The sequence below is a fragment of the Misgurnus anguillicaudatus genome, chromosome 6 (genome assembly GCF_027580225.2).
Source record: "Misgurnus anguillicaudatus chromosome 6, ASM2758022v2, whole genome shotgun sequence".
Lineage (NCBI taxonomy): Eukaryota > Metazoa > Chordata > Actinopteri > Cypriniformes > Cobitidae > Misgurnus > Misgurnus anguillicaudatus.
The window spans coordinates 32,435,575-32,463,064 of NC_073342.2; the positions used below are offsets into that span (position 1 = coordinate 32,435,575).

Below are 27,490 nucleotides of genomic sequence, written 5' to 3' on the forward strand. Positions count from 1 at the left end.
TCCATCCCATCATGCAGTATTTTACATTTTATCATTTACAAAAAAAAATAAGAGCGTGCGCATCAACCTCATAAAATCATAGAAAAGTACTGTAAAGTAGGCACAGCAAAGCTCCAAATATATCAAAGATTTATTAGGGGAAAAAAAATTAGCGTGCGCCATTAAGCCCAAATGCTATTCATCAGACAATTTCTAATATATTTTTGGAGCTTTGGTGTATACTTAAGTTAGGACTAAAAAACTAAATAACTAATCATTTGCAGAATAAAAGTTTTTGTTTACATCATATATGTATGTGTGTATTATAATGATGTATATGTGTATAATAAAAGCACACACAAACGTGCATATTTAAGAAATATTTACATGTATATATACATTTTTATATTTATATATAATTTATTTGATGTATAAATACTTTTTTCGTACAATTATACATGCATATGTGTGTGTTATATGCAAAATTATTATACACACACATATATGATGTAAACAAAAACTTTTATTCTGTAAATGATTAGTTGTTATGCAGCCCTACAGTATATTTAATTATTTAGCACTTTTGAATCCAAAACAATTCCCAAATAAGGAACAACAAGAGTCAACAGCATTATAGGGCCACAATGTGAGATTTAAAAGCAGAAGAGATGATAAAGTAAAAGCAGTGAAGTGGTGAAAATAAGGGAAGAGGAGATAAGATTGTTTTTAATAGCATTTAGACATCTAGGAAGTGCTTTTGTTAAATGTTTAACTTCTGCATGCACCAAACATCTCTTCAGTGTAACAGTCAATAGTGACAAAATACAGACAGAATACAAAACACCAGCCAGCTGATACACGTCTATACAAAACATCAAACTGAAGGTTCATCTCTGATCATGCAGGTTTAACAAGCATCTGAGGAAGATGTTGTTAGGTTGAGCATGAAACAAAATACAGCGTGACTCTAATACGACCCTAAAGGTCTCGACAGATCCAGCGGTATGAAGTGAGGAGAGCCATAACTTCACCACATGTGCATGCAGGTTTGTGTCTGTATGTAGGTGTATGTTGCGCAAAGTGTATGACACATTTCAACAGGTAGAAATTACCCTGACGCAAACAAACAGACCCAGCGTGACCTGATGGAAAAGGTAAACGCAACATGAAACCACCAACGGTCACGTTTGTCGAGCATAACCACCATCTCCTGCATGTGGGAAAATCACTCAAAATGTCATTTTTGGGTGAACTGCTCTTTAGGAAACCGAGTCTTAAAATGCTCCTGTAAAGTACAGTAGTAGAGCATTACGTTAACAAAGCTAAAGGTCATGGGTTCAAACACAGGGAGCATACATACTCAGGGTTTCCCGCAGCACTTTGCAGTTCGGGCGACCCGCCTAAGCTGGGAAACGCTACCGCCTAAACTAGGTCATTCAAAAAAATAAAATTCACTGCACAAAAGGCTGTCAAGTGCATCTCAGAGAATAACGCGGAAGCGTTTCACACGGCGAGACTAATACATTTTTTTATCTTAAAATGGTGCTTTCACATCAAATGCGAATTAAGCATTAAGTGCAAGTGATTTACATGTTAAGACACGACAGACAACCTGTGGAGCGTTTCGCGTGAATCAGGAGTAGTGACGTGATTACGACATAGCGAGCACAGACAAAAATACGAAATGACAATGAAGGACAAAATCATCCTCACTGTATGTTGACACCCGGAGCTGGATTTTAAAGGAGGAAAAAACAAAACATTGTCTGTTATAAATTTAATCTGTAATCCAATAAATGATTCTCCAAAAATAAACATAAATTAAAATGATTTTACTTTAAAAAGGTTGCTTGTCTTTACAATTTATCAGTGCTCATTATTATCAAGATAAATAATCTTGTGTTGCAATGCAATTAAATAATATCATCCAATAATATCACATCACAGTTTTACCCAACCGATCCAATCCAATAATTCCAGTCCAACATTATTTCCTAATCAATTTTCTCTTAAACTTAAAAAAAAACCCAAATACTTAATATGTTGTGAGCATCTATCTCATCTCTTAACTTTAATTATTTGCTCTTTGTCATTCAGATTTTTCTAACAGCAGGTTGAATACAGACAGGAAGTCCAGCAGATTTGAGTTTCCTGTCGGTCCAGACAAACTCCAGCTGAACTATAAGGAAGAGGAGCTTTATCCCTTCACTCCCGCCAAACATTCATTCAGTACACAGTGTACAGAGAGAGACGGGTGGGTGTGATTCACTTTACAGATGTTACTCTGAATAACAGCAACGTATCATACAACACAACATCATCTTCACACTTTTACTATTCTCACCTCCATCTAAACATTTGATGAGTAAAGGAAAGAAAGAAAATCTCTCCAGGAATGAAATGAAAGCTATTTTAAATGTTTAATATGAGCTCTGTCTGAAAAACAAGCTTGGCATCATATGCGTACGTACCCATCACGATGGACAGAAATATCAAGTTGAAAACTTCAATGCAAACACAGCTGTGTAATAAAGTGCGAGGGATGAATGAATGTTTTATTAAACGTGACACATGACACTGTGTTTGGTACGCTCAAGGCTTTCACAATCTTTTAAATGTCTTACAGCACATTTCAGTCTATCAGCTGTCAGGATGAGCCTCCAAACACATCAACACTGTCATTGCTTTGAGCTTAACACAGCGTGACTTGAGATGACCGGAGATGACAACATTCACTGAGAACTTCAAAGACTACGAAGAGATCTCATTTATGATGTTTCCTACATAAAGGTGCCACAGAAAAACATTTGTGACTTAAGTGTTTTATATTTTGTAGTAAAGATTATATAAAGGTACCTTTAACCAAATGACTCTTGAGGAACCAAAAATTATTCTTCTATTTCATCGCTGTCCAAGACTTTTAAGGCACTTTTATTTTTTTAAGATGATTAATATCATTTTAGTGCAGGTCACAACTACTAACTAGTTTTCTCGTTTTCCATTTCCACAGGCCTTTAAAACACTACCTGAAGGAAAGCATTATCTGAAGATCCAGAATCGTCCCTTAGGGCTCAGATAATAGAATGACATCTGGATTTAAACCATCTGTCGGGTCCCCGAGGGAACACACGGCCCCTAACAAACACAAAGAAGAGACACAAAGAGAACGACTGCTGCAGACCCTCATTTGTCTCATTTCAAGAGACCTCCAGACTCAACAGGGTCAGACGTAAGAGCTGTGATGGCATAAGAAAACAACTTTAAAATATTTTATTCAGATCTTATCTTACATATTTGCATTCTAGAAGTTAAGAAAATATACGCAAGGAAAAACAACTTAGATTATATTTGCTTTAGATAAGTTATTAAACACATGAAAGTACAACAATATTCTCTGCAAATATAGCTTTCTATAGCCATGTAAAAATAAGACATATATACTGATAACTGGTCAGTCTTTTATCCATTTTCCTCCCATTTAAATAAACAGTGATGGGAAGATTTGCTGCTAAAGTACGTGACTCTCTGATCCTCTATCAGTTTACATCTGAGCATCTGTGATGTTCCTCACATCAGAGCTCAGAGTCGACACTGAATGATGATTAATATTCACTGCTGAATCTGCAGGACAACACAACATTAAACATCTTCAGAGTACTAGTTAATAAGTTAGTTAAGTGCTGCTAATGATAATTCATCTGGTATGATAAATAAACAATACTAACAGTCGTTTAATATAAACTACAGCAACGCACAACTCAACACTGAGGATTTTTTCTATTGTCTTTATTGTTTTTGACCCATGTCGCTTTAAAGGTGCAGTGTGTAAATTTTAGCAGCATCTAGTGGTGAGGTTGCGAATTGCAACCAACGGCTCAGTTCACTGCTCACCCCTCGCTTTTGAAACACACATAGAAGCTACGGTAGGCGCCACTGGAAAAACATGTCATTGTTGGAGACAACTTAGTAAAAAAGTTTGTCCATTAAGGGCTTCTGTAGAAACATGGCTGCTAAAAATGACGACATCCATGTAAGGGGACCCTCGGTGTATGTAGATAAAAGGTCTTATTCTAAGGCAATAAACACATAACGGTTCATTATGAAAGGTCTTTATACACCCACTGATAATTTAGTTTTGTATATTATTTTGCATTTCTTTCAAGAGATCCTTCTAAAAATTACACACTGCACCTTTAAAGGTGTCATAGAATCTAAAACTGTATTTATGTAAGGAATAATTGACGACAGGCCATTGAATTATAAGAAAATAATGCACACCGAGGTGGTAATGCGGCACGACGCGAAGCAGAGTGCCGTTACACCGCAGGTGTGCATTATTTTCAAATAATTCAAAGGACCGGAGTCAATTATTCCGCTTATACCACGGTTACCACAAATATTGCTCTGGTGCCTATTTTTAAGACATTTGACAAGTTAGGTGTGCGGTTTACAGAAAAATAATCAACACCCATAAAACATTTCTCAGCCAATCAGAATGCAGCATTCAACAGACACGTTGTATAAGTAATAATAATAAGAGTTGTGTACATGAGAGTGACATATCATAAACGTTACAGTCCAGATGTCTGCCCCAACATTAAATTACACATTAATTACATTGTTGTTACTATGCTAAAAACAAAGTTGTGACTGCTGAGTTACTGCTATATGCTAGTTATGCTATATGCTAGTTAATGTTATATGCTAGCGTCTAGGCTGAAGTTCTACTATTGACGTTAAAGTTACGTTTTGCAGGTCCATACTGAAAAAAACACAAACTTAGCACTCAGAAACGTCCATTAACAATCTCCAAACAATTGATTATTCCTCAAAATCTGATTACAGACTCAAACATAAGATCTGTTTACACACACACAGAGCTACTGAAGGAGAAACAGCCAATCAGAGCAGAGCTCAACATTATTATTCATGACCCTATCAAATAAGGTAATAATAGACCATTTCTTTCTAAAGGGTTATGAATGGATATGTAAAGCCATCTCTGGATTATTTTTGGACTTAATAAAGCCACAAACCTTCTGTGTAGATATCACAGAACTATTTAAGAGATTATTTACATGCATTCTTTGGCACCTTTAATAAATAAAGTTAAAGGTTAAGGTAAATTTGTATCTGTGTTAAATCTGAAACTGTCACAGTCGGCATGCATGTCTGACAGATATCATCCACTACAAGAAGATTCAGAGATACTTAGTCTTGCTGGTATGTGTAAAACAAACACACACATGATTGCTTTTATTTGGATCTGAAAGACATTACAAAGACGAAAAGATTATACAGTGTGAGATCATAAACACAAACAAAAGGCTTCCCATCTGTGTGAAGACATAGTTGTCATAGCTTTACAAAGAACAAATGTTTCGTTTTCCACGTTCATATCAACACGCTGCCCATCTGAGATCTGAAATAACAACTTATTTACCACACAACAGCATTTCCTCAAGTTTATGTCTTTCCAAGCAAGAATGACGTCATTGGTTAAAGTATCCAGATTTGATTAAACGCATTCAAACACAGAAACGGCCCAAATATGTCCACAGTAGGAACAGAACTTCAGCCAGAAAATACACTCCAGCTGAAACTGAGAAATTCCCATCGAATGAAGCCAGAAAAGCCTGATCTGAACAACCAATCACATCACTGAAATAAACAGCCATGAACCATAACAAACCCTTACATGAGTGTGTGGAGAATTCTGCTCGTTGAAAAACTAAAAATCTTTTTTTCCACTCAACACTTTAGAATTAAACAGCAGTTTTAGATGGCAACACCTGGAGCTAACGGTGACCCTTCATTCACTAACCTGAGGTCTGCACACATACATGAGCCAAGGTTGTGTTAGTGTCAGTTTTCATAATCATTGAGTGACAGATAATACAGTATCATTATCATCCTCAGGGCTAAAGAGACTCAAGCCAAGAAAACCAAAAAATCAGTTTTGAATTTCATAGTAAGACGAGCACATACAGTCTCTGTCCGGGACACTGCAGGTGATTTATTCAGACAGATAGATGCGCAGCTTCTTTACAGCTCTTTGGTATATAACCAGTTCAACTACTAACTAAATGAAAATCTGTCATTATTTGTTCAACCTCATGTCATTTCAAATAGTGGTCGGCCGATATAGGTTTTATAATGGCCGATGCTGATATTGAACAAGCGATATAACTAGGGTTGCAACTAACAGTTATTTTCGTAATCGATTAATCGCCAGATTATTTTCCGATTAATCGAATAAAAACATAAATATTAACTTTTCACCTATTATAGCTAAATAAGGCACTTTTAGATACTTTTAAAACTGCAAATGCCACACACTACTATAGAGATTAACTAATATAATCTTTATGATATTTTAAGCCTTAAATAAAAAAAGTGTTTGCAGCTTTTAAATAGTAAAAGATCTTTAAATGTCAAAAAAATGAATCGACTCTTCAGGGATGTGCTGAGGAAATTTTGCCATGGATTAAGAAACTCATTTTAATCTTCAGCTTTAGAAAAATTAACATACTTCAAAATTTTCAAGTTTACAACAAATTTCATTATCGAATTTTATCGATTAGTTGTTGCAGCCCTAGATATAACACAAATGTGTTACGTGAAAAGTGAATTATGATCAGTCATTTCACACATTGCTTTACATGAGTGTCTTTATATCAAGAACATATAATTTAAGAAAAATAAAGATTTATCGGCTAATGATTAAAAAAAATCCCACATATCACCCGATATTGGAGGTCGACTGAATTATATAAGGTGGTCACTATCTGCCGAGAACCGATATATTAACCGATAGTTTTTGACAATTTACTGATTTCAAACACAACACTCATAACTCATTCACTGAGCTAAAACATATCACAACAAAGTGTACTACAACATTACAATACCGATTTGACAATTTTTTTTTAATTTTAAGTAAAAAAATATTAATATATATTATCTATCAACAAACCTTAAAGTAAGCCAGTTAAAATAATACTAAAACAAAGTAACACACCAAAGAACAATAAAAATATAAACAGTATAGTGTAGCATGAAATATTGTACAAATTTACAGTATTTGCTGAAAATAGTATGAACTATTGAGTATGAGTAATATAATGCATCTTTATTACAATTTCAAATAACTATATGCAGGAAAGTTTCAACCATGTCAGTAGGCAAATAAGCGGTCTAAACTTTTTTACAGAGCGCATTTTTAATTTTGGCCGGGCATGCTATACCTTAAGAACCAGAAAAAACTACTGTCAGAATTTTTGACCATAAACAATCGTTATTTTTATTGTTATCGGTGGCGATTAATCTGCAAATCCAATGAATCGGTCGACCTCTAGCCGATATATCGGTAACCGCAGTATATGGGTTTATCACTAGTTTAAACCCAAAAAATACATTTCCAAACTTTGAATGACACAAGCCCTTGCCAATACACACATCAGGTTTAACTTTGATAAAAATAAACCAGCTTTACCTCCAGAACCGGTCCAGCTCCAAGTATAATCTGCTCGACACCACTAGCGAAACCCTTCTGACTGAGCGCCGTCAGGTGATGAATCAGAAAGTTTGTGCTCTGGGTCTTCCCCGATCCGCTCTCTCCAGAGATGACGATACACTGGTTCTTCTTCCTCTGGAGCATGGTGTGATAGGCCACGTCCGCCACCGCGTAAATGTGCGGCTCCAGCTTTCCGAGCTGGTGATTATCGTACATTTTGACGTATTTGGGATTGTAGATGGGCAGGAATTTGAAAGGATTGACGACGATTAGAATTTCCCCCACATAGGTGTAGATCTTCTCCTGTCTGAAGCGTCCGCGGAGGTTCTCCAGCAACGTTCGCTCGTTTAAGTCCGGGAGGGCGCAGAGGTCGGCCACGTACTGCCCGGCGCGTGGCTGAGGGAGGAGGCCGCGCTCGATCATCCTCCTCCTCTCCTCCGTCACCCGCAGCCACATCTGAATGCTTCCGTAGTGGATCGATCCGTCCACGTTCTTCTCCCGCAGGAGGAAGCGGTAATCGTCCCCACCCAGACGGTTCTCCAGAGCCATGCGCGGCCACAGCATCATGCGCTGTACGGGACAGTCGTTTGGGTTCAAGATCCATTCCTCCCCTCCGAACTCCTTGACTTCCGCTAGCACGTAGAGCCGGGTGCGGTCCAACTGCAGTCGATCGATGACCTGCTCGATGACCTCCGCTGCTGAAGTGACTTTTCGAGCGGCGATGGGGCAATAGATGGTGCCATCGGACAGTGCTCCGGGGTAAATGCGCAGGGTAAACTCTGAGTCTTCATAACGGCGCCGCCCTCCGGCATCATGGCAACTCATGATGGGGCACCAGATCCCATTAGCACCACCAACACACGACTCACACGTTGGACTTACGACATTCCACCTGGGGAGAAAGAGAGAGAGAGAAATTATATTATATAATGTTCATTCTAAAACAGTTAGTCCCCGTCCTTGATTCTGATTGATCAATAGCTGTGGTTTATTTATGATAATGACTGCTGTAGGCCTACTTAATGATTTTGTGCATCACAGCATGTTAACATATGGAACATTCTGTTTCTCGGTCAGGGTCTATAAAGGGTCGTTCACATTATAATGATAACTATAAAAATATAGTTTCAAAAATATTTTATATTAAAGAGAATAGCGGAGTTCACACCACAACTATAACGATAAAGATACAATGAACGATATCGTTAGGATTACTTTCTGAGCGATTTTTTTCCCCAATTGATATACGATTAACCAATGACAGCCAATCAGATCTATTAAACTTACATTGACTGATCTTCGAAACATAATGCCCTTTAGCCGTGACTTATTCACCATACAACACAGCCACTGGTATGTTATTGCATATTTAAATATTTGTATAATGTTAGTATTTTAAAAAAGTCAAGAAAACATAACTGTGTTAAGCTAATTATTAAAAAAACAGTTTTATATTGTTTCCACAACTAAATGGGTCATGTTTAGTAGGGCTGCAAATAACGATTATTTTCATAATCGATTAATCGCCCGATTAATCGGTGATGAAAATAATAGATTTTTAATTTTTTATTAATCGACTGATCGGATAAAAATATAAATATTTACTGAAGAAGTTTTTTCACTTATTACAAAGTCAAGAAAACATTACTGCGTTATCGTAATTATAAAAAACCACAATTTCACAACTAAATCTGTCATTTAGAGAAAATGTTTAGTAGGGCTGCAAATAACGATTAATTTCATAATCAATTAATAGCCCGATTAATCGATGATGAAAATAAAAGATTTTTTCTTTTTTATTAATCGACTGATCGGATAAAAATAAAAATATTTACTGAAGAAGTTTTTTCACTTATTACAAAGTCAAGAAAACATTACTGTGTTATCCTAATTATTAAAAAAAACACAATTTCACAACTAAATTGGTCATTTCGAGAAAATGTTTAGTAGGGCTGCAAATAACGATTAATTTCATAATCAATTAATTGCCCAATTAATCGGTTATGAAATAATTGATTTTTTATTATTCTTAATCGACTGATCGGATAAAAACATAAATATTTCCTCAAGAAGTTTTTTCACTTATTATACTTTAATAAGGCACTCAATGAGGGTATTCACGTGTAGAAGTGTACTTTTAAAACTGCAAAAGCCACACATTATTACAGAGTTTTGCTAATATAATCAATAAATAAACAATAAAACAATACTTACTAAAGAAACATACATTTGAATGAAGCATCCCAGCACAGAACTACAATACTGAGAACCAAAATCCCTCACAACTGGAGATTTGACAGACAGAAACAGCTGCACAAAAATGTGTTTATCTTATGATAATCTGGTGGTTACAGTACACAAGAGACCCTGAATGTCGAGCTGAAGATGTTTGACATGCCTAACAAACACATACATGACTGTCCACATTCCTCTACTGTCCACAACACTTACAGTCCCACAAACACACAACACATTGTGTATTTCTCATGCAAGTGAATTAACAAACACACGTTTCACAGCGTTGGGGTTCATTTAAAGTTACACAATTCGTGCCTCCCTTGCTGTCTTTAAACTGTATTACATCACATGTTGGTATGAAACCGGCTATATCAGATATCTGACCAAGCTTAACCGAGTAAAGCTGGAATCCGTAATCTAAGCCAATAACAAACATCTTCTGTTCCACTTAACAAAACTCTGCTATTTCACAGGTATGACAGCTTTACAAAAGAACAAGACATGAAGGACCTATCAGTCATTTACTGCCACCTGATGAAGCAAGACTCTCTCTCTCTCTCTCTCTCTCTCTCTCTCTCTCTCTCTCGCTCTCTCTCTCTCTCTCTCTCTCTCAGCGACACACCACAATGCTCTCTATCTGTCATTCAGCTCTTCTTAATTCATCCGCTCTTTTTTTGGTCTTACTTCCTGTTGTGTCCGCTGGCGTGAGTCCAGCACTTCCAGGTGTGCAGACAGACACAGCCATTCAAATTAAACCGCTCTCTCTCTTTCTCTCTCTCTCTCTCGCTCTCTCAGTAAGTACAAGAGACATCACAACATCTGTTCATGCAGAGTCATATTCAACGTTGCAGGTTTTAGTCACCTACAAATGAATCTTATCCACAAAACACAACTATCAAGCATTGGTGATCAGAGTTTTCATAGACAGTTTCAGCAGTATAAACATAAACAAACGGCTTTTGTGGACCAAACGCAACTTGTGGTACAAATGTGAGCTTCAAGTCCTTGAATTCTTGGATCCATGCTTATCGTCTTTAGCAAACTAAAACATTTTATATTCGACACGGTATTTGTTTCAGAGATTAGTTTAGACACTAGTCAAACCCATAAATAAATAGAGACAGGAAGTTCACTGCGTAACCGCAACAACGTGCAAATGTCCACATAATGATAGTAAAAGTCTGACCGGCCAAATTGATTATTAAACAAACTAAAGGATGAATAATAAATAAAATAATCTGGTTAGGTTTAGGGGAAAAAATATACAGTTTGTACAGTATAAACACCATTGTGTCTAAAGAAAGTATGGCTGGTTTTTCCAACACATTTCCGATATTTCGATATACATTACAGTGTCCCGTGGCCGTTCATGTCACGTCTAAAAACGCGTGTTAAATGCAGGTCAATGTGCTTTTTCCATCCAAAGAGCGCTCCCGTGGCATCTTTCGTAGCGAAACAACCATGAGCCGTGTTTTACGGGACGGTGAGGAAAACGTAATGCCTGATCGGATTTAGATTCACTCATCTGTACGTCACTTAGGCTATTTATTCATATTTTCACATATAACTAAAATTGCAAATTGATCAAAACTATGAAAGTCAATACCGTATCCATTAGTTTAAGAGCTCTGCATTACAGCGTTTATTACAGACTGATGTTCAGGTGCATCTTATTAGTATTAAAGGTACAGTGTGTAAATTTTAGCGGCATCTAGTGGTGAGGCTGCGAATTGCAACCAACGGCTCAGTCCACTGCTCACCTCTTGCTTTTGAAACACATAGAGAAGCTACGGTAGCCGCCACTGTACAAACATGTCATTGTTGGAGACAACTTAGTAAAAAAGTTTGTCCGTTAAGGGCTTCTTTAGAAACATGGCTGCACAAAATGGCGACTTCCATGTAGGGGGACCCTCGGTGTATGTAGATAAAAACGTCTCATGCAATAAACACATAACGGTTAATTATGAAAGGTCTTTATACACCCCTGATAATATAGTTTTGTTTATTATTTTGCATTTCTGTCAAGAAATCTTTCTAAAAGTTAGACACTGCACCTTTAAAGGTGAACCTTAAAGTGGAATTGAACCGTAGACATTTTAGCCTGTTATCACGGGTAATTTATTTCCATTTTGCATTTTACATAAAAAAACAAAAGAAATTTGCATGATTTCGATACATTAGATTGACAGTGCGTTGAAGCAAATGTTTGGGCGGTCTTTAATGGATTCAATTAACCAGAATGCACTGAGTCATTAGCTCCACCCACTAACCAATGACCGATGCAGCCTTCAGGCTTTTTCTACTTCATGCGAATTGCTCTCGCGGTACTTTGACGTCATCCGGCTGTCTATTCTTGCAGCGCCGCATGAAGTCGAACAAGCCTAATAACTTTTTACCGCTCAACCTGCTCTCAAATCAACTCAAGTCAACTTGAAGTTAGCCGGCAGACAAACCCAACCAAAGAGTAACTCTTTGAAGGGGAAATCACCAAAACCCTCAATAAAAGATGACTAGAAGCTGTGCAGTATGTGGATGTAAGGACAACAAATTCAGGCCACAGGGAGTTTTTATTGTTTACATCAACACGACCCTCAGTTGTCGCATCACTAACAGATTACTCAAAAATGTAAATATGCATCCAGCACCTTCATCAGGAGGATTTGTTTTCAGCACAGTTTTCCACAGACTCAGGTAACGTAAAATGATCAAAATATCTAAAACATCATTTGGCTTAGTTGTTGCTTGTTTTGTGTAACTACGGTAAACATACTACCTAGAAAGTTATTATCATGTTATTATTGTGAACACGAGCAAAGCAAACTAACGTTAGCTCATCCTGTGCAGCTGTCAATCAAAGAACAATATCATCTACTGTCAATCATCTCGCCTCAAGACCCGCCCCCAATTAGAACGTTTAGAATTAGGTAATCGTGCATTTTTCTTCCGGTGATTTGACGACACAACCTCACCACTAGATGCCACAAAATTTACACACTGCACCTTTAAAGACGAACATTTATGCATTTAAATTTTTTATATTATATAGTTTTATAGGTGGAGGCTTCATAGACTTGGCAAATTTATTTGTTCAGAAGTTTGTACAAACATTTGTTGTTGGGATTCTTTACAGCTTATCCCAAGACTTTATTTACCTTCATACCACTTCATATCAGATTTTTACTGTATTGAATGGCCGAAATGTGGAAGTATATTGACGATAGAATTTTTTGCCAAATTCATCCAGTGTGTGTGTGTGTGTGTGTGTGTGTGTGTGCACATGTTGATTGACACTGAACAGAGATTTTCTCTTTTAACACACTTTCTACCTTTTATGAAATCAAAACCTCTGACAGTACAAACAAACTTAAGTCCTCCACTATCCCATGATGCCTCACGTTTCTTCATGACTTCTGCTTTGACTCTGTCAGGTCTGTCGGCGGTAATATTTCTCCTTAACCAATAAAGATGACTGACAGAACGTAATGAGCTGCAGTATAGCACCGGAGCGGATAACAGACGTGTCCATGTGCTTCAACATTCCTGGTGGTTTCCAGGGATTTTTCCGGACTGTCAGCTCACTCACTGGGAAAGTGTTTTCTTAATGAAGACAGATGAATGACTATTACTGAACAGATAACAGAGAATACCACAACATACCTGGAATTCTGGGAAAAAAGTTCCCAAATACACACAGACCACATGCACACTGCAAAGTGTTTAAATATACAAAAATATCTCCCGAAATCCTTTTTTTTTGTGAGTTGCTTCTGAATTACTGATACCTCATAGTGGGACACCATAACAAACTCAAGACTAAAGACTTTCTGTGATGACATCAGATGAGCTGTCAGTCATCGCTGCATCAGGTTCATGACCTCAGGTTCATGAAGAATCCATAATGACACAATCACCCTGTCCATCACTTTCTACATCACCAGACCAGAAAAAGACCAAAGCCGATTGGTTGTTCATAATAAGCTCTCCGGGCGGCTGAAGAGAATGATTGGTGTCAGGGTCAGAGGTCAAACTAAGGAGCTGTGGGGACATATTTGCTCAGGCCATGACAGGTTTCAGCATCCCAGCATGCACTCCAATCAGCCAATCAGAATGAGGAGCACCCCAAACGGAATAAAACAACTGAAAAATGTGACATTAACAACATGATGCATCACGCATGCCTCTACAAAACACCTCACAAACATACATCAGGTGTACAGGAAGGGTGTGACGCCGTCATTCTCAAGACGACACAATAGCAAGAGACTCTTTCTGAAAATACAGGAGCGTAAAGAACAACAGACTTTTGTGAAGGACACAAAGACGAGACGCTGTCACCAATGACCTGAAAAATATGAGCGCTGTCATCTGTGTAACACAAAATCTGAATGTTATCTGAATTTTCTGAGGTTAAGAGCGTTGAAAATACTTTAGGGTCACATAGACTATAGCTCAACACCAAAACAATTTTCACCAACCACAGAAATGTCACGTTATTAAAAACATCCTCATGAAAAGAGAATTTATCAGCATGCATCATCATGCATGAAGTTTGTAAAAACTTCAACGTGCAAAAGCGAATCTGGTCTTAGAAATATCATGCAAGAAGCAGAAGCCTTGACCTCCAAACAGCCTGAACTCCCAAGATCAAGTTATCTAATCTGTCCTCAGATCAGTCACATGACACATTCACTTACCCTTTGACCTGCAAAGTAATGACAGGCATGAACAAGACTTCAGAAACTCAGAATCTCATCAGGTTCGAGGAAGATCACCGATTCGCGGACCTCCTGAAAGTGGGATCTCTCTCAGGGTCAGCGTCTGCGATGGACCGTCTGCGCTGAGCTCATGCATCAAGCCTTCAGACTCAAATCTGGGAATCTGCTCCAGCTTCCAGACCGACATTCCACAACACGGGAAAGACACAAACACGAATACCACAGCGACCGTCACCCGGCCCGCGTCCACAGAGGAGACCCCGCTCGCTGCGGTTTGATCCTTATAAGGTGAAGAATCAGAAGAAGGTCAATCTGAAGAACCCGCCTTACTCTCACAGTCCATCAGAACCCTTTCAGATATCAATGAAGTCTGCGCCGCACAGCTCCATGTGAGAAAAATGAGCGAGGAAAGGAAAGACACGCGTGTGTGTGTGTTAGAGACGGATGCTCATCTGCTGTTGTTCCAGACTGAGTCCAGACGCATGTGGAAGCGCATGTGTGTGTGTGGCAGCTGCAGCTGAGAGGGGGAGGAGGAAATGCAATGAGGGGGAGGGGAGAGGGAGAGAGAGAGAGAGAGAGAGAGAGAGAGAGAGAGAGAGAGAGAGAGAGAGAGAGAGGACGATATTTCCTGAAATATGATCTGAGAGAGAGAGGGAGCATCATATGGTCATACGGAAGATGCAAAAAGGAACAAAGAAAGAGAATAACAGATCAATAAAAAAAGTAAGAAAATTGATACATGATGCCAGACGAATCTTGAGAAAAAAAGAAGCACTTTCATACAGAGATTCCCAAAAATACATGGATAATGTATCCGGACCGGGATTTATTACAGGGTACTCTGATAGTGAGGAGCTCTCTGATCTCTCATTTATTACAGCTTGCAGACATTTTTGGTCTTAAATGTTGATCTGCATTTAAAGGGTCATGTATTTCATGTGTTTCAGAGGCTTTGATTGTGTTAACCATGCGCAATATAACATGTGTTCATGTTTCACGTGTAAAAAACGCGGTATTTTTCACATAATTTACTTATCTCTATTAGGTCTGTGCAAAAATATTGATACAGTTAACTATCGTGATACATCTCCAAACATTTCCTCCTTCCTAATCTTTATTTCTTTCTGCTGCAAATAAGCGCACATGCAATTTGTATGGTAAGCTTCTTGCAGGCTAACATTTTTAATAATAATCCCAGTCTCACGTGAGAACTCCGGTCTTGCACGGGTGACCTCGCGTTGTTTCCTTTGCGTCACTTCTGGTGTACGTTTGGTTGTGAGACGTAGTTTGCGGACCAGGACAAAGTTGTCGCCGATTCTTCCTATACGGTAAAGTCATGCAGTGTGAAAATCCCTGTCGCCAATTCATCATGCAGTCTGAAACAGCAGCGACTGAACGCTACCCCAGATAATCACGCAGTGTGAAAACATCGGTGACCCGACTAGTTTGAAAATCATGCAGTCTGAACTTGGCATTAGTTAGTTTAGGATATTTAAGTAGTCTTTACAAACATACCTTACAAAACAAAACTTTACTGATGTGCATTTTAAAACAAAAAAATGACCCTGATAAATGTTAAAATGTTTTTAAACTGAGCCAGCTCAAACATGTATTTTTAGTCTGAGACTATGATAAACCCTGTCCATGAAACCACCTTAAAGAGTTGCATGACAATTATGTCATTTCGTCAACACACGTGTCCACCCTACGGCACGCCCCTTACGGCACCGTTCCTGACTGCCAACAAAACACTGACATTTGATGCAGTTTTACTTACCGCCTGTGACTCATGAGCCGGTTGCGAAGGCCCCATTTCAATGAAATACAGCGTTAAATAAACACACATGCAAAACTCTGCTGCTAACCCGGACAAACAAACTATATCCATTATTTCCATACGGCTGGCTTAGTTGGAAATCTGAACAAGGCTTTCTTCTCCTTACATCCAAAAACACACTTCTTCTTTCGTGCCATTGTTGTGCCAGTCTTGATATAAAACAAAGCTGTCACGTGCAGTGATGCTAATGAGCGTCCTCAACGTTCTCACTCTGATTGACATGTGGGCGTGGTTTTCCAGGGGAAGTGCCCATAAAAGGAATATGGGGTCACTGATACGTAACAGGTACCCATGTTTGAAAAAAACTTTCTGAAACTTGTAGGAAAGAGGCCCAGAAATAGATGGTCACACGCTGAACTGCTTGTTTGACACTTTGCATTAGTTTATCCTGAGGATTACAACTCTTTAACTGTGTTAATAAATCAGAAAGCATAAAATAGCATTAAACCCCACCCCCTTCAATTCAAAGCACTTAGACTATACTGTCAATATAAAAACTTGCATTCAATATGTGAAACGAGTGCTTTGTCAGTAGCTTTGCAATTTGCAAACATCCAACTCCATTATGACAACATTAATTTGATATTTCTCGTGAGCTTCACATGAGGAGTATGTTGAACGTCTCCATTCAGCCAAAGTTCAGTTGGGTGCAGTATTAGAAGGTATTTGCCTATGTATACAGTAAAGGTGTATCATCTCTTATATCAATAAGCTCCTTCAAATGTGTCTTATTAAACAAACAAACAGAGATCCTAAACGAGTGGCTTTAGAAACCCATCACACTGAAACACAAACCCACTCCACCACACCCATGCTGCTGGGAATTACTGGATCAATAATGACAGAATCATTTCAGTCCATTAGTCTACACTTACAGTAAACGCATACCCGAGGTCTCGCGGGAGATTTTATCCTGCTGCTGAAGATGACATGGGTCCAAGCACAATACAGTATCTGCAATACACCTACTACTAACCCATACAGCAAAAAATATTGCCAAAAATATGTTTTAAATATATACAAAATACATTAAGTAAAGCTAAATTAAATATATTTTTTAATTTGAAAATATATTTACTTTTAACCTTCATATATTAACATACTGTATACAAATACATTTATAATTTTACAACCCATACGACAAAAAATAAAAAAATGATTTTTTTTTTCCTCAGATGTGACGTGAATATAAATACTTTAAAAATATTTATTTTAAAATAAATGTCAAAATATACAAAAAAAATGGCAAAATACTGGTAAATACATTTTGGTAAATATATTTTAAAATATATTTTAGTACATTATGTAAGGAATAATTGACGATGGGCCATTGAATTATAAGAAAATAATGCACACCAAGGTGGTAATGCGGCATTTTCAAATAATTCAAAGGACCGGAGTCAATTATTCCGCTTATACCATGGTTACCACAAACATTGCTCTGGTGCCTATTTTTAAGACATTTGAAAAATTAGGTGTGCGGTTTACAGAAAAATAATCAACACCCATAGAACATTTCTCAGCCAATCAGAATGCAGCATTCAACAGACCCGTGGTATAAATAAATATATTTTTTGCCATTTTTTGTATATATATAAATATATATTTGAAAATAAAAAAAATTGTCGTATGGGAAAAATGTTGAACAATTATTCAGAAAAACATGTTTGGTAATGCACAAGCCTATAATAGTTCATGTAAAGTTGCTTTAAACACTGACAGTGACAAGCAAAGACAGAGCGGCGTGATCTCATTCTGGCGAGACCAGCGACAGTGATCGTTGGCGACAGGAAGTGGGCGTGTCCAGCCACGCCTCAAAGTTAAAAACGGTCCAAATTTATGCAAACGATGAGCGACTTTTAGGAGTGACTACAACATTATTCACTGTTTTCTATTTTTGCATTCCGGCATCAATCTTTGAAACCTGATTGGCTGTCAGAATTAAACGCTGATCCTCATTCATGCCAAACTTAGTTTTTGAGTTTCTTTAGAATTCAAGTCTTACGCGCCAGTGGTGATGTGTCAGTTGCTATCCCATCCGGGCCAGCCTACGCCTAACATTAAATCCAGATTACTTCTGCTTTCATCTCTTTAAACGTCTCTCTGTGTCATCAATAACTTCAGGATTTGTGCAAGAAAGAGTCATGAGAGGCACAGTAATGCATGGAAACACATACAGAACTACAGCTTCTTCTGAATGGAAGTCATTCATTTTCATACAACAATAAGAAAACTAACCTGCTGAAAATCTCACTGATTGATGTTTTTGCTTTTATTTCAATGAGCTTGACTAGACGTGAAGCTCAAAGCGCATCTAACACAATGACTGAGTCGGATAATGAATTGTGTGAGGATCTGTCTGATTTCCTCTTACATGTCAAGACGTGTCGGACACAAGTGAACACTGAATCTCTAACTGTATGTAATTTAAGTGTTGTCAGCATACATGACAAAGACTGACACTATTTTTTAGAGAACATATGAAAAAAAGATTAAAATAATAACATTAACAAATTAAATTAATAATGTTTTACTTATCATTACACCACTGGGCTGTTGAATGCTTTATCCTGATTGGCTGAGAAATGTTCAATGGGTGTTGTTTATTTTTCTGTAAACTGCACACTTAACCTTTTAAATGTCTTAAAAATAGGCACCAGAGCAAAATTTGTGGTAACCGATAAGAGGAATAACTGACGACAGGCAATTTAATTATTAGAAAATAATGCACACTTGCCGTGTAAAGGCACTACGCTTCACGCCATATTACTACCTTGGGTGTGCATTATTTTCTAATAATTCAATGGCCCGTCATCAATTATTCTTTATTAATATTTTCTTGATAACGTAATTTTTTTTTACATTTTTACGTCACACACAGTTTTTGATTGAAATACACAAAAATACATCACTTCTGGTCGGCATATCCGATTATTTACGAATCCAACGCTCAAAACGAATCCGAATCCGCAGATGGTCGTCACCTTACGCAACCCTTTTGCGACTCTCCATAGGGAATAAATGACTTTCGGTTTATTGGCCGTATTTGTCGTATACAAATGGAAAGATGGTTTTAGGGGCACCAAAATAAACTTCTAATATGTCAAACATCCGTCCTACAGAGAAACTAAAATAGATTAAGGTTTGTCATCATTAGAGCTGCTTGACTCCATTAACGCTCGAACCATGAAGCCGAAATAATGAAAGATATAAATTATAAGTTAATGTGAGGTGTTAAATTCATTTTTGGAGCTGCAGTGAGATCATCACTAAATTATTCAGATACTCTTTTCTTTGTCTGGATGATGTTTGATCATGCATTTCACTATGGCTATCAATATTAACACTGATATTAAAACAATAGCTCATGGACTTACATCGTACTGATAGACCTGAGACCTAAAATAAATTATTATACTTAAAAAAAAGTATTTACACTGTAAACAATTTTATACATTGTGGTTATACAGTGACATATTTACATCTACATTAAACAAAAAAAAAAAAAATTCATAAAACTTTTAAACAAACTTTCAAAAACATTTAACAATGCAAGAATCTTCTGCTTTTAATTAGGCTACGTTTACACAGAAATGATCTGAAGAGAAAACGTAAAAGTGGCGTGCCGTTATCACTTTTTATTCTGTGTTTATACGAGCATTTTGAGGTGGAAATTTGTGTGCATATGGTGGCGCAAAAGTGTGTGATATTCGATGTAGTATGCACTCCAGGCAGCTAGGTGGCAATGTGAAACACTAACACACAACAACACCAAGTCCGTGTGTCTGCATACAACCTTCTTCCTTGTTCTCCCAGGTCTCGTCCAAAGCTGTCTGGTTTGCCTCCGATAGATTGGCGCATCAACAATTTGATGGAGGTAATTAATGCACCTTCTCTGATCAGTAATACTACTCAGTAAAACTGCTGGAAAGACTCTTGTATTATTATAAGAGCTGCTATGACAACTTGAAGGTGTGACGTTTGGAAATAATCCGACATGTTTGTTGTTATTTTGCTGAACTGGCGCATGCTTGTGACGTAGACGTAAACGCATACGCGATGAGAGCCACCGTGAGCAGACTTTTGCGTTTTAACCCTTTAGACGGGGATGCGACGGTAGAGCGTTTTTAAGATTTCCACTCTGAAGGGTGGTTTTACTTTTTTGCATTTTTAAGCCTCAAAAAACGGCATCGCCATGTGTAAACGAAAGGCACTTCAGATAAAACATTTTTACGTTTTCACCCTCGAGCGTCCTCGTGCAAACAGGGCCTTTTTTAATTTTGGGGTAATATATGAACTAAAACGTTTTGTGAGTCTATGTAAGATTTATGTTCGTCAGACAATAACAAGCATTTCATCATATCTGAGAATCAATGTAAGAGCATAAACATAACATAGAGTCTTTAATCTCTGACGGTTAGGATTATAACATTGCAAAATCCTGTTGAGAAATAAAAACAGATCAAATGTCTAACTCACCCAGTCTCTCTCTCTCTCTCTCTCTCTCTCTCTCTCTCAGATGTAAAGTGACACAACAGTTTGTGTTTGAATAGAAACAGGATAAAGAGCTCAACACAAGCCTAATTGAAACTCACAGAAGTCAAAAGCTCAGATAGAAACACACCTGGGTCAAAGTTCAACCCAAATTATACAAAGAGAAATTATGTGTGTTGTCATCACATTATTCTGTATTCTGACTTATTTCTATCAAATTCTTACTACAATAATGAAGACAGATTTTTTACTAATCACGTCAAGGCAGATATGAAATATTTGGCATGTTTTGATAGTGAGTGACAGTGCACATCGAGTCATTTAAGTTGATGTGATGATGACCTGACGTGTCTTCATCCGGTCAGGATGATTCTGCAGCGCTCAGCAGAGACTCAGCAACTTCTCAAGAGCACAACTCACATACATATACAACTAAAACACACAAGTACAAGGTTTCACAACAGTGACCTTCTGCATACACTTCCTCAAGACACAAAACTGAATTCAAAAACTTCACCTAATATCACCTATATGTGCCCTGGATAGCACCTACCAAATTACAATGACATCATAACCTATATCTGATCTAACAACTCATCAGCTATAATATCTGCATTTACTTAAGTACCACGACTACATTTATGGTAAAATAAACACTAGACATTAAAGATGCATGGAGATATATCTATGGAGTTTTCTCTCCTTAAATGATGCATTAGGAAAAACATTCATGCTTTTTCTCTCCATGACCTTGATGGAACCACCAGAAGACAACATGATTAAATACTGTGTCTGTATTCAAACGTCTTCCTTTGACCTTCTGAAATCCATCATGCTTGGTCATCTTCAGAGAGCGTGACCAAAATAGCCTTCACATCCTCTTTAAGGGTTTCACTTCTGCTGGATATCCTGCACCCCGATGTACCAGAATAACCACACAGCAATTTAACCTCTACCGCTCAATGCCTTCCCCTATACAATTCAAAATTATACCTTTAAACAATTACAGGTGCTTCAAATGTTTTTCACATTAATGCCAAAGTTAAAGCAAGGTCTTTAAAGCATCATTTACAACCTTTGTGAACTTTTAAGGTTCTTTATGGAACCATTTAAAGAGCACCTATTATCCGATTCACAATTTTACATATCCTTTGGTGTGTAAGTGTGTATTAGTTCATGTTAACTAGGGCTATAACGGTTCAAATTACTCACGGTCCGGTGCGTATCACGGTTTTAGGGTCACGGTTTCGGTGCACTTTGGTCACAACAGGCTTCTTTACAAAAATGCAGACCTTTGTCGTTTTAACTTCTTCCAAAATCAACACTTTCATGTAAGAGCACTTGTATTATTATATTACATGTACCAACTTTACAGTAGGGCTGTCACAATAATTAAATAATCGTCTCATCGCGATTGTTTGACCTCATCGCAATGATTTCATATCACCGCAATGATTGCACATCTCTCTAAAAAATACAAGGGGGAGCTGCAGATTGTGTAACGTGATACATTGCAAAGCCATTCAATACAGTGGAAAAAACATTGCAGTGCAAACATTGATAAAAAACTGCATAAAACATACATTTCCAAAACAGCATTTGAGAGTTTCGTAGCAAAACGAGATAACTCCGTTTTTTTCCCCCCAAAATCAAATTTTTTGGTTGTGCATTCCAATTAATATCAATTCAACTGCAGTTGGTTTGTTTTGATTTAAACCTTCATAACTTAAAAAATACTTAAGCAATATCGCTCGAGTAGGAGTGTGATATAGCTCTATATCATCACGGCTGTGATTAGGCCAGAGGCACGAGGCCGCAGGCCGAGTGGCGGAGGCAATCACAGCCGTGATGATATAGAGCTATATCACACGACTCCGAGAGCGATATTGCTTTTATACAACAGTTCGACGGCACACGTTTGAAAAACGAAAACTAGAAAACAACAACGGAGTTATTTTAAAAGCCTCTTTGTTTGAGAACTACTTCTTCCGCCACGGATTTGAGGGCGGCCAGAATGACAGGTAAAACTTTCGGCTGCTTTGAAGCTCATAACAACTCAAATGGACAGAAAAGCCGTTACTTTATATTACCGTTTCTTGGTCACAAAGTGTAGTTTTAAGATTAGTTCAGTCGAGAATGTATATGTATTATATTTAAATCTGCAGTCGATTAGTAAAGATAGCGCCTGTTTGAACGTTTGCTTAGTGAGATTCGGTACGAATGAGAACCAAAGCATGAGCGGACATCAGTGTTCACTCGCCCCGCTGACCACCGCCCTCTCTGGGCTACATTTCTGAAAGAGATACCCCGGCTCTCATGTTGGCCTTGTTTGTTTATGATCGTCAAAATGAGATCAAATCAGCAGTATTTGGTGTCATGATCAAACTATTACTTGTTTTTTAATTCATATTTAGTGTCTTTTGTGTTGTTATTGTTTTGGCGCGAGGTAAAAGTTAATAAAACTATTTGTATAACGTTACTATTGCGTTCTCATTTATTCTTAACGTGATACGAGCACTCGATTATTATTATTAAACTTTGTTCTTGTCAGTACTATATAAAACTGTTTTTTATAAGTGTCAGAGAGATGTTTTTGCATGCTGCTTATAAATATATCAGTGGCGATATCTCATAACATGTTTTAATAGTCACGTCACGATAAAGTAAATGATCAATGTCCACATTTAAAAGCTGCGGGGCTTACCTGCAGTTTCACGGTGTTTTCGCGTTCTGATAAAAGATATAGCTCCAGAAAAAAACGAGTGTTTATATTCCTCTTTCCAAGTGTTAATCATCCACACGATGTGACAAGACATTACTCCCATTAACTGTAACGTAACATCCAAGAGCGTTGATCTTTGACGGAATAATAACTTCTGATTGGGGATTCAGACTGATTTATGAGCTAGTGAACTAATGAGACACACGGAGCGTGATTCAAACAGCGCGTCTGTGTTTTTCCATTCAGAGATGAGCCTGCTTAGGACCTCCATTCACTAGGTGGCGGAATAATACGAGAGGTGAAGAGGTTACAGTGCTGTTATCAGCACAATATCGTATGGCTCTTAGCCAATCAGATTCGAGAACCAGAAAGAACTGTTGTATAAAGCTAAGTAGCACCATAAAACAAAATAATAACATGATAACATAATAATAAACATGTTTTGACAAAAATGTTAAAAACGGCGTTATCTCGTTTTGCAACGAAACTCTACCAAATTTAGGGAAGTAAAGGATGCTATTCTTAAGGATCTGTAAGGAATTGATTTTTGTACTAATATGACCTTAGTAGGTTTGGCTATTATTTAAGGCATGTTCTGGTATAGTCAGTTTATATTAATTTGCATTTTTATTTTTATTTAAACATTTTATTTTATATTTAAATATGTGTTATGTGTATTAATATTTACAGCCAGGTAAACCTCGCAAAAGATTTCATTTCAATAAATCACAACAATGTGTGAAAATTATTTCATGAGCCCTATTAATTGTCATAATCGCCACAATTTATTAGACCATTAAACATCAGCCACATTTCATAATCGTGACAGCCCTACTTTACAGTAATTTTAAAATGCACATAAAATAGCTTAGGACATTGAGTAACTTTTTATATTCTATGCCACTATCTTCAAGTTTTTTTTTCGCAAGAAGATCAGTTTGTTAACATTTAAACACGAAGGCAATGTGTGCTGTTTCTGTCTCACCTGCGATCGCGTGCTATCAACGACACCCTGGTGATGACGGCGTAATAAGCAATTCATCATGTTAGATGTATTGCCTTGAGCATACGGCACTTGTGAATTTTACAGTTTTGTCCACGTTTTCTTGGGCATCGCTGCTGCAGTAGACTTAAATGAAGCTGGCGGTGCCTCTTTTAGCATCTTTTCTCCTTCGCTTGCCACGCTAAACAGTCCGCGCCACAAACACACACACACACACACAAACGCACACACCAACACGTGTGGAGGAACTGTGAGGTTCGCAACAGATTTGCATCTTATGAGTTGATTGGGCAGGTAAACACACGCAGTGCTTATTCAGAACCATACATTAGCAGTTATGCGTTGTTTTTTTTACCAAACTATATTAGAAATGCGTGCTTGAATCAAACACTGTGCACTGTGGTGCACGTGCGTCCCAAACCGTGGGAGGATGACAGGACAATTAGATTCTTTACCGAGATCCGTTACACCCCTAAGGTTGACGATATGCAAAAGGTACAAACCCGGATTCTAGGCAACAGTTTACGTCCTGGGCCTATTGACGTGGACACGACAGTCATTATCATAACTCCACCCGCTTCGACTCACAGTCTGTAAGTAGTCGATGTTTTCATATTTAAAGACTTTACTACCGACTAACCCATGATTCAAACACAAGTTTGGTGCAGTGCAGCGCTTGTTGTTTGTCGTTTCTGCGATCACAAATGCAAACATGGTTTTATGGGCTATTTACTCCTGGTATTAAGATGCGTTTTTGTCGATCAGATCACAAGTGGACGAGAGAGACACGTTGCCTGCTGCTTGTGTTGTTAGTAAACATGTTGCACTGTGTTTTGTACATGTATAGGTAAGAGGTTTGTTTCTCTGATACTTCAGAGGAATTAATGAAATAAGCTCGTGTAACTTTCACACGCTTGCAAAATGAAACGAATGAAAGACGCTGAAAGTAGCCGCTTCTGTTTTATCAATAAAAGCCTAAAGATCACGCTGTACACTGTGTGTTTGTGCTAGAAGTCATAAATGATGTAAAACATTGTGCTCGGTACATCAATAGACAAAGAGCAGGCAGTCTTTTGTGGCATTTCAAACACATGAGCGTCTACACGACCACAAAAGCAATCCAGTCAAATGTGTTTTTGACTACCTATGAACGTGGTCGAAAGTGGACGAGCCCAAAATATATATACACCCATCTTTAGTGTTGTCCACTTGTGATCTGATTGACCGAAATGCATCTTAATACCAGGTGTAAACAGTCTCTTAGTACTCTTACCTTACCAATAGGGCTGTGCAAAAATATCGGTGCTATTCATATTTAAAAAAAAAAAAAAAAAAACTCTCCTCCGCCACTGCTGTAGTTGTCGCTCTACAGTTGTGTCATATACGACCATTTGGCCAATGTCTCAGAAGTTAGCGGGAGTGAGAAGATGGCAGAAAATGTGAAAACACCTGCAGCTTTCAAAGCAGACATGTGGAAGCACTTTGGCTTTAAAAAAGTATTTAAAAAAATGAAGCTCTATTTTTTACATTTTTTATAAAAAAGAAAAGAAAAAGTATTGCAATGTATCATAACATGCAACGTATTGTATTGTACCGTGATATGTATCGTATCGTGAGGCCCTTGCCAATACCCAGCCCTACTTATCTGTTATATTCTGATCAAGCCATTTTTCAGCTCGTATTGAAAAGGTAGTGAAGACAGTATTAACTACTGTCAGCATTGCATTATAAGTAGGGGTGCACTGAAATTTTGGTCGCCGAAAGTTTAGGCCGAAAATGGCATTATCGGTTTCGGGCCGAAATAAAAATCCAGCCGAAAATGTCAACCGAAAATGAATGTCAACCGCGCCCCTCCCATCTGTGCGCTAGCAGGTTTCACTCACGGTCGAGCTGTTTGCACGCGTCTGCAAAGATTAAGCATGTCTTGATGTGTAAACTTTAGAGAGAGTCGCGCTTACGTGTCTCATCATACTGTAATCCATTAACATACATTTGGCGAATAAAGCAACGAAACACAACGTAACCTTTTTATGTGGAGCGACTGTTGCGCTGTTTGGATTCACTCTCCGTCTCTTTGTGTGTGCGCGTATAAGTGCCCTCAAAAGTGCACATACGAGAGAAACGCGTTTAAAAAAAAAACATGCAAACATAAAATCTCTCTGTTATTGACAGGGCACATATAAACAAAATTATCTCCACAGTATTCTTTTTCTAATAAAAACATTTGTTTATGTCTTAAGTGTATGTATAGACAGTCAGATTAACCTACTTAAATCTGTGTCATTAATGTTAATCAAACAACCCATGACAACGAGACAAATAGCTCTAAAAATAATAATATATTTAATTTATTGTGTTATGATTAATTTAATTTGATTTCTGTAAAGCTAATTTCAGACCTTATTAATGTACAACTTTGTTCTCTTTTATAAATGTTTGCAATTTCTTTATTGTTTATTAGATTTTTCCCACCCGCTTTTTGCTGATACGAAAAATAATCTGATCTGTGCCTCAAAAACTGTAATGTGATCCGAACTGTGAGTTTTTTTTATCCGTCACACACCCCTAGTAAAGTTAGTACACAGTGATAGTCATAAATGCAATTGTACTAATAATTGGCATAATAATTTCTTTCGGTGTTTCGGTTTCGGTTTTTCGGCCTTGGTTTCCTTTTTTCGGTTTTCCGTTTCGGCCAAGAATTTTCATTTCGGTGTATCCCTAATTATAAGCTAATCTGTTAAACACGGTTAGGAGCGTCACATTTCTGGCTGACATCAGAGGTGTTTAAGCCAATCACAATTTACAAATTAGCTGGCATATCGGAAGACGCTGCGATTTTCAGATCGGTGAGCTTTGTACAAAATCAACGCATAATTTCATCAAATACACAAAATAATGTTTTAAGCAATTTAATAGATGCTCTTTTAACACAACTGGTTCTTCTAAGGCATCGTAAAGCACCTTTATACTTAAGAGTGTGATGTAA

The 27,490-nt window shown here is 37.6% G+C and overlaps 2 protein-coding genes across 2 annotated transcripts in view; both read right to left on the minus strand.

Moving 5' to 3' along the window:
* The window catches only part of myo9ab (myosin IXAb), a 58,913-nt gene extending 43,980 nt beyond the window's left edge, over positions 1-14,933 (minus strand). Inside the window, exons 1-2 of the mRNA XM_073869039.1 lie at positions 14,428-14,933; positions 7,475-8,387 (exon numbers count right to left, since the gene is read on the minus strand). Of these exons, the coding sequence (XP_073725140.1) occupies positions 7,475-8,387; positions 14,428-14,456 (942 nt within the window). The 5' untranslated portion in view covers positions 14,457-14,933. The remainder of the gene's footprint in view (positions 1-7,474; positions 8,388-14,427) is intronic.
* The window catches only part of spg11 (SPG11 vesicle trafficking associated, spatacsin), a 393,853-nt gene that overhangs the window by 91,779 nt on the left and 274,584 nt on the right, over positions 1-27,490 (minus strand). The gene's annotated exons all lie outside the window — the stretch shown is intronic.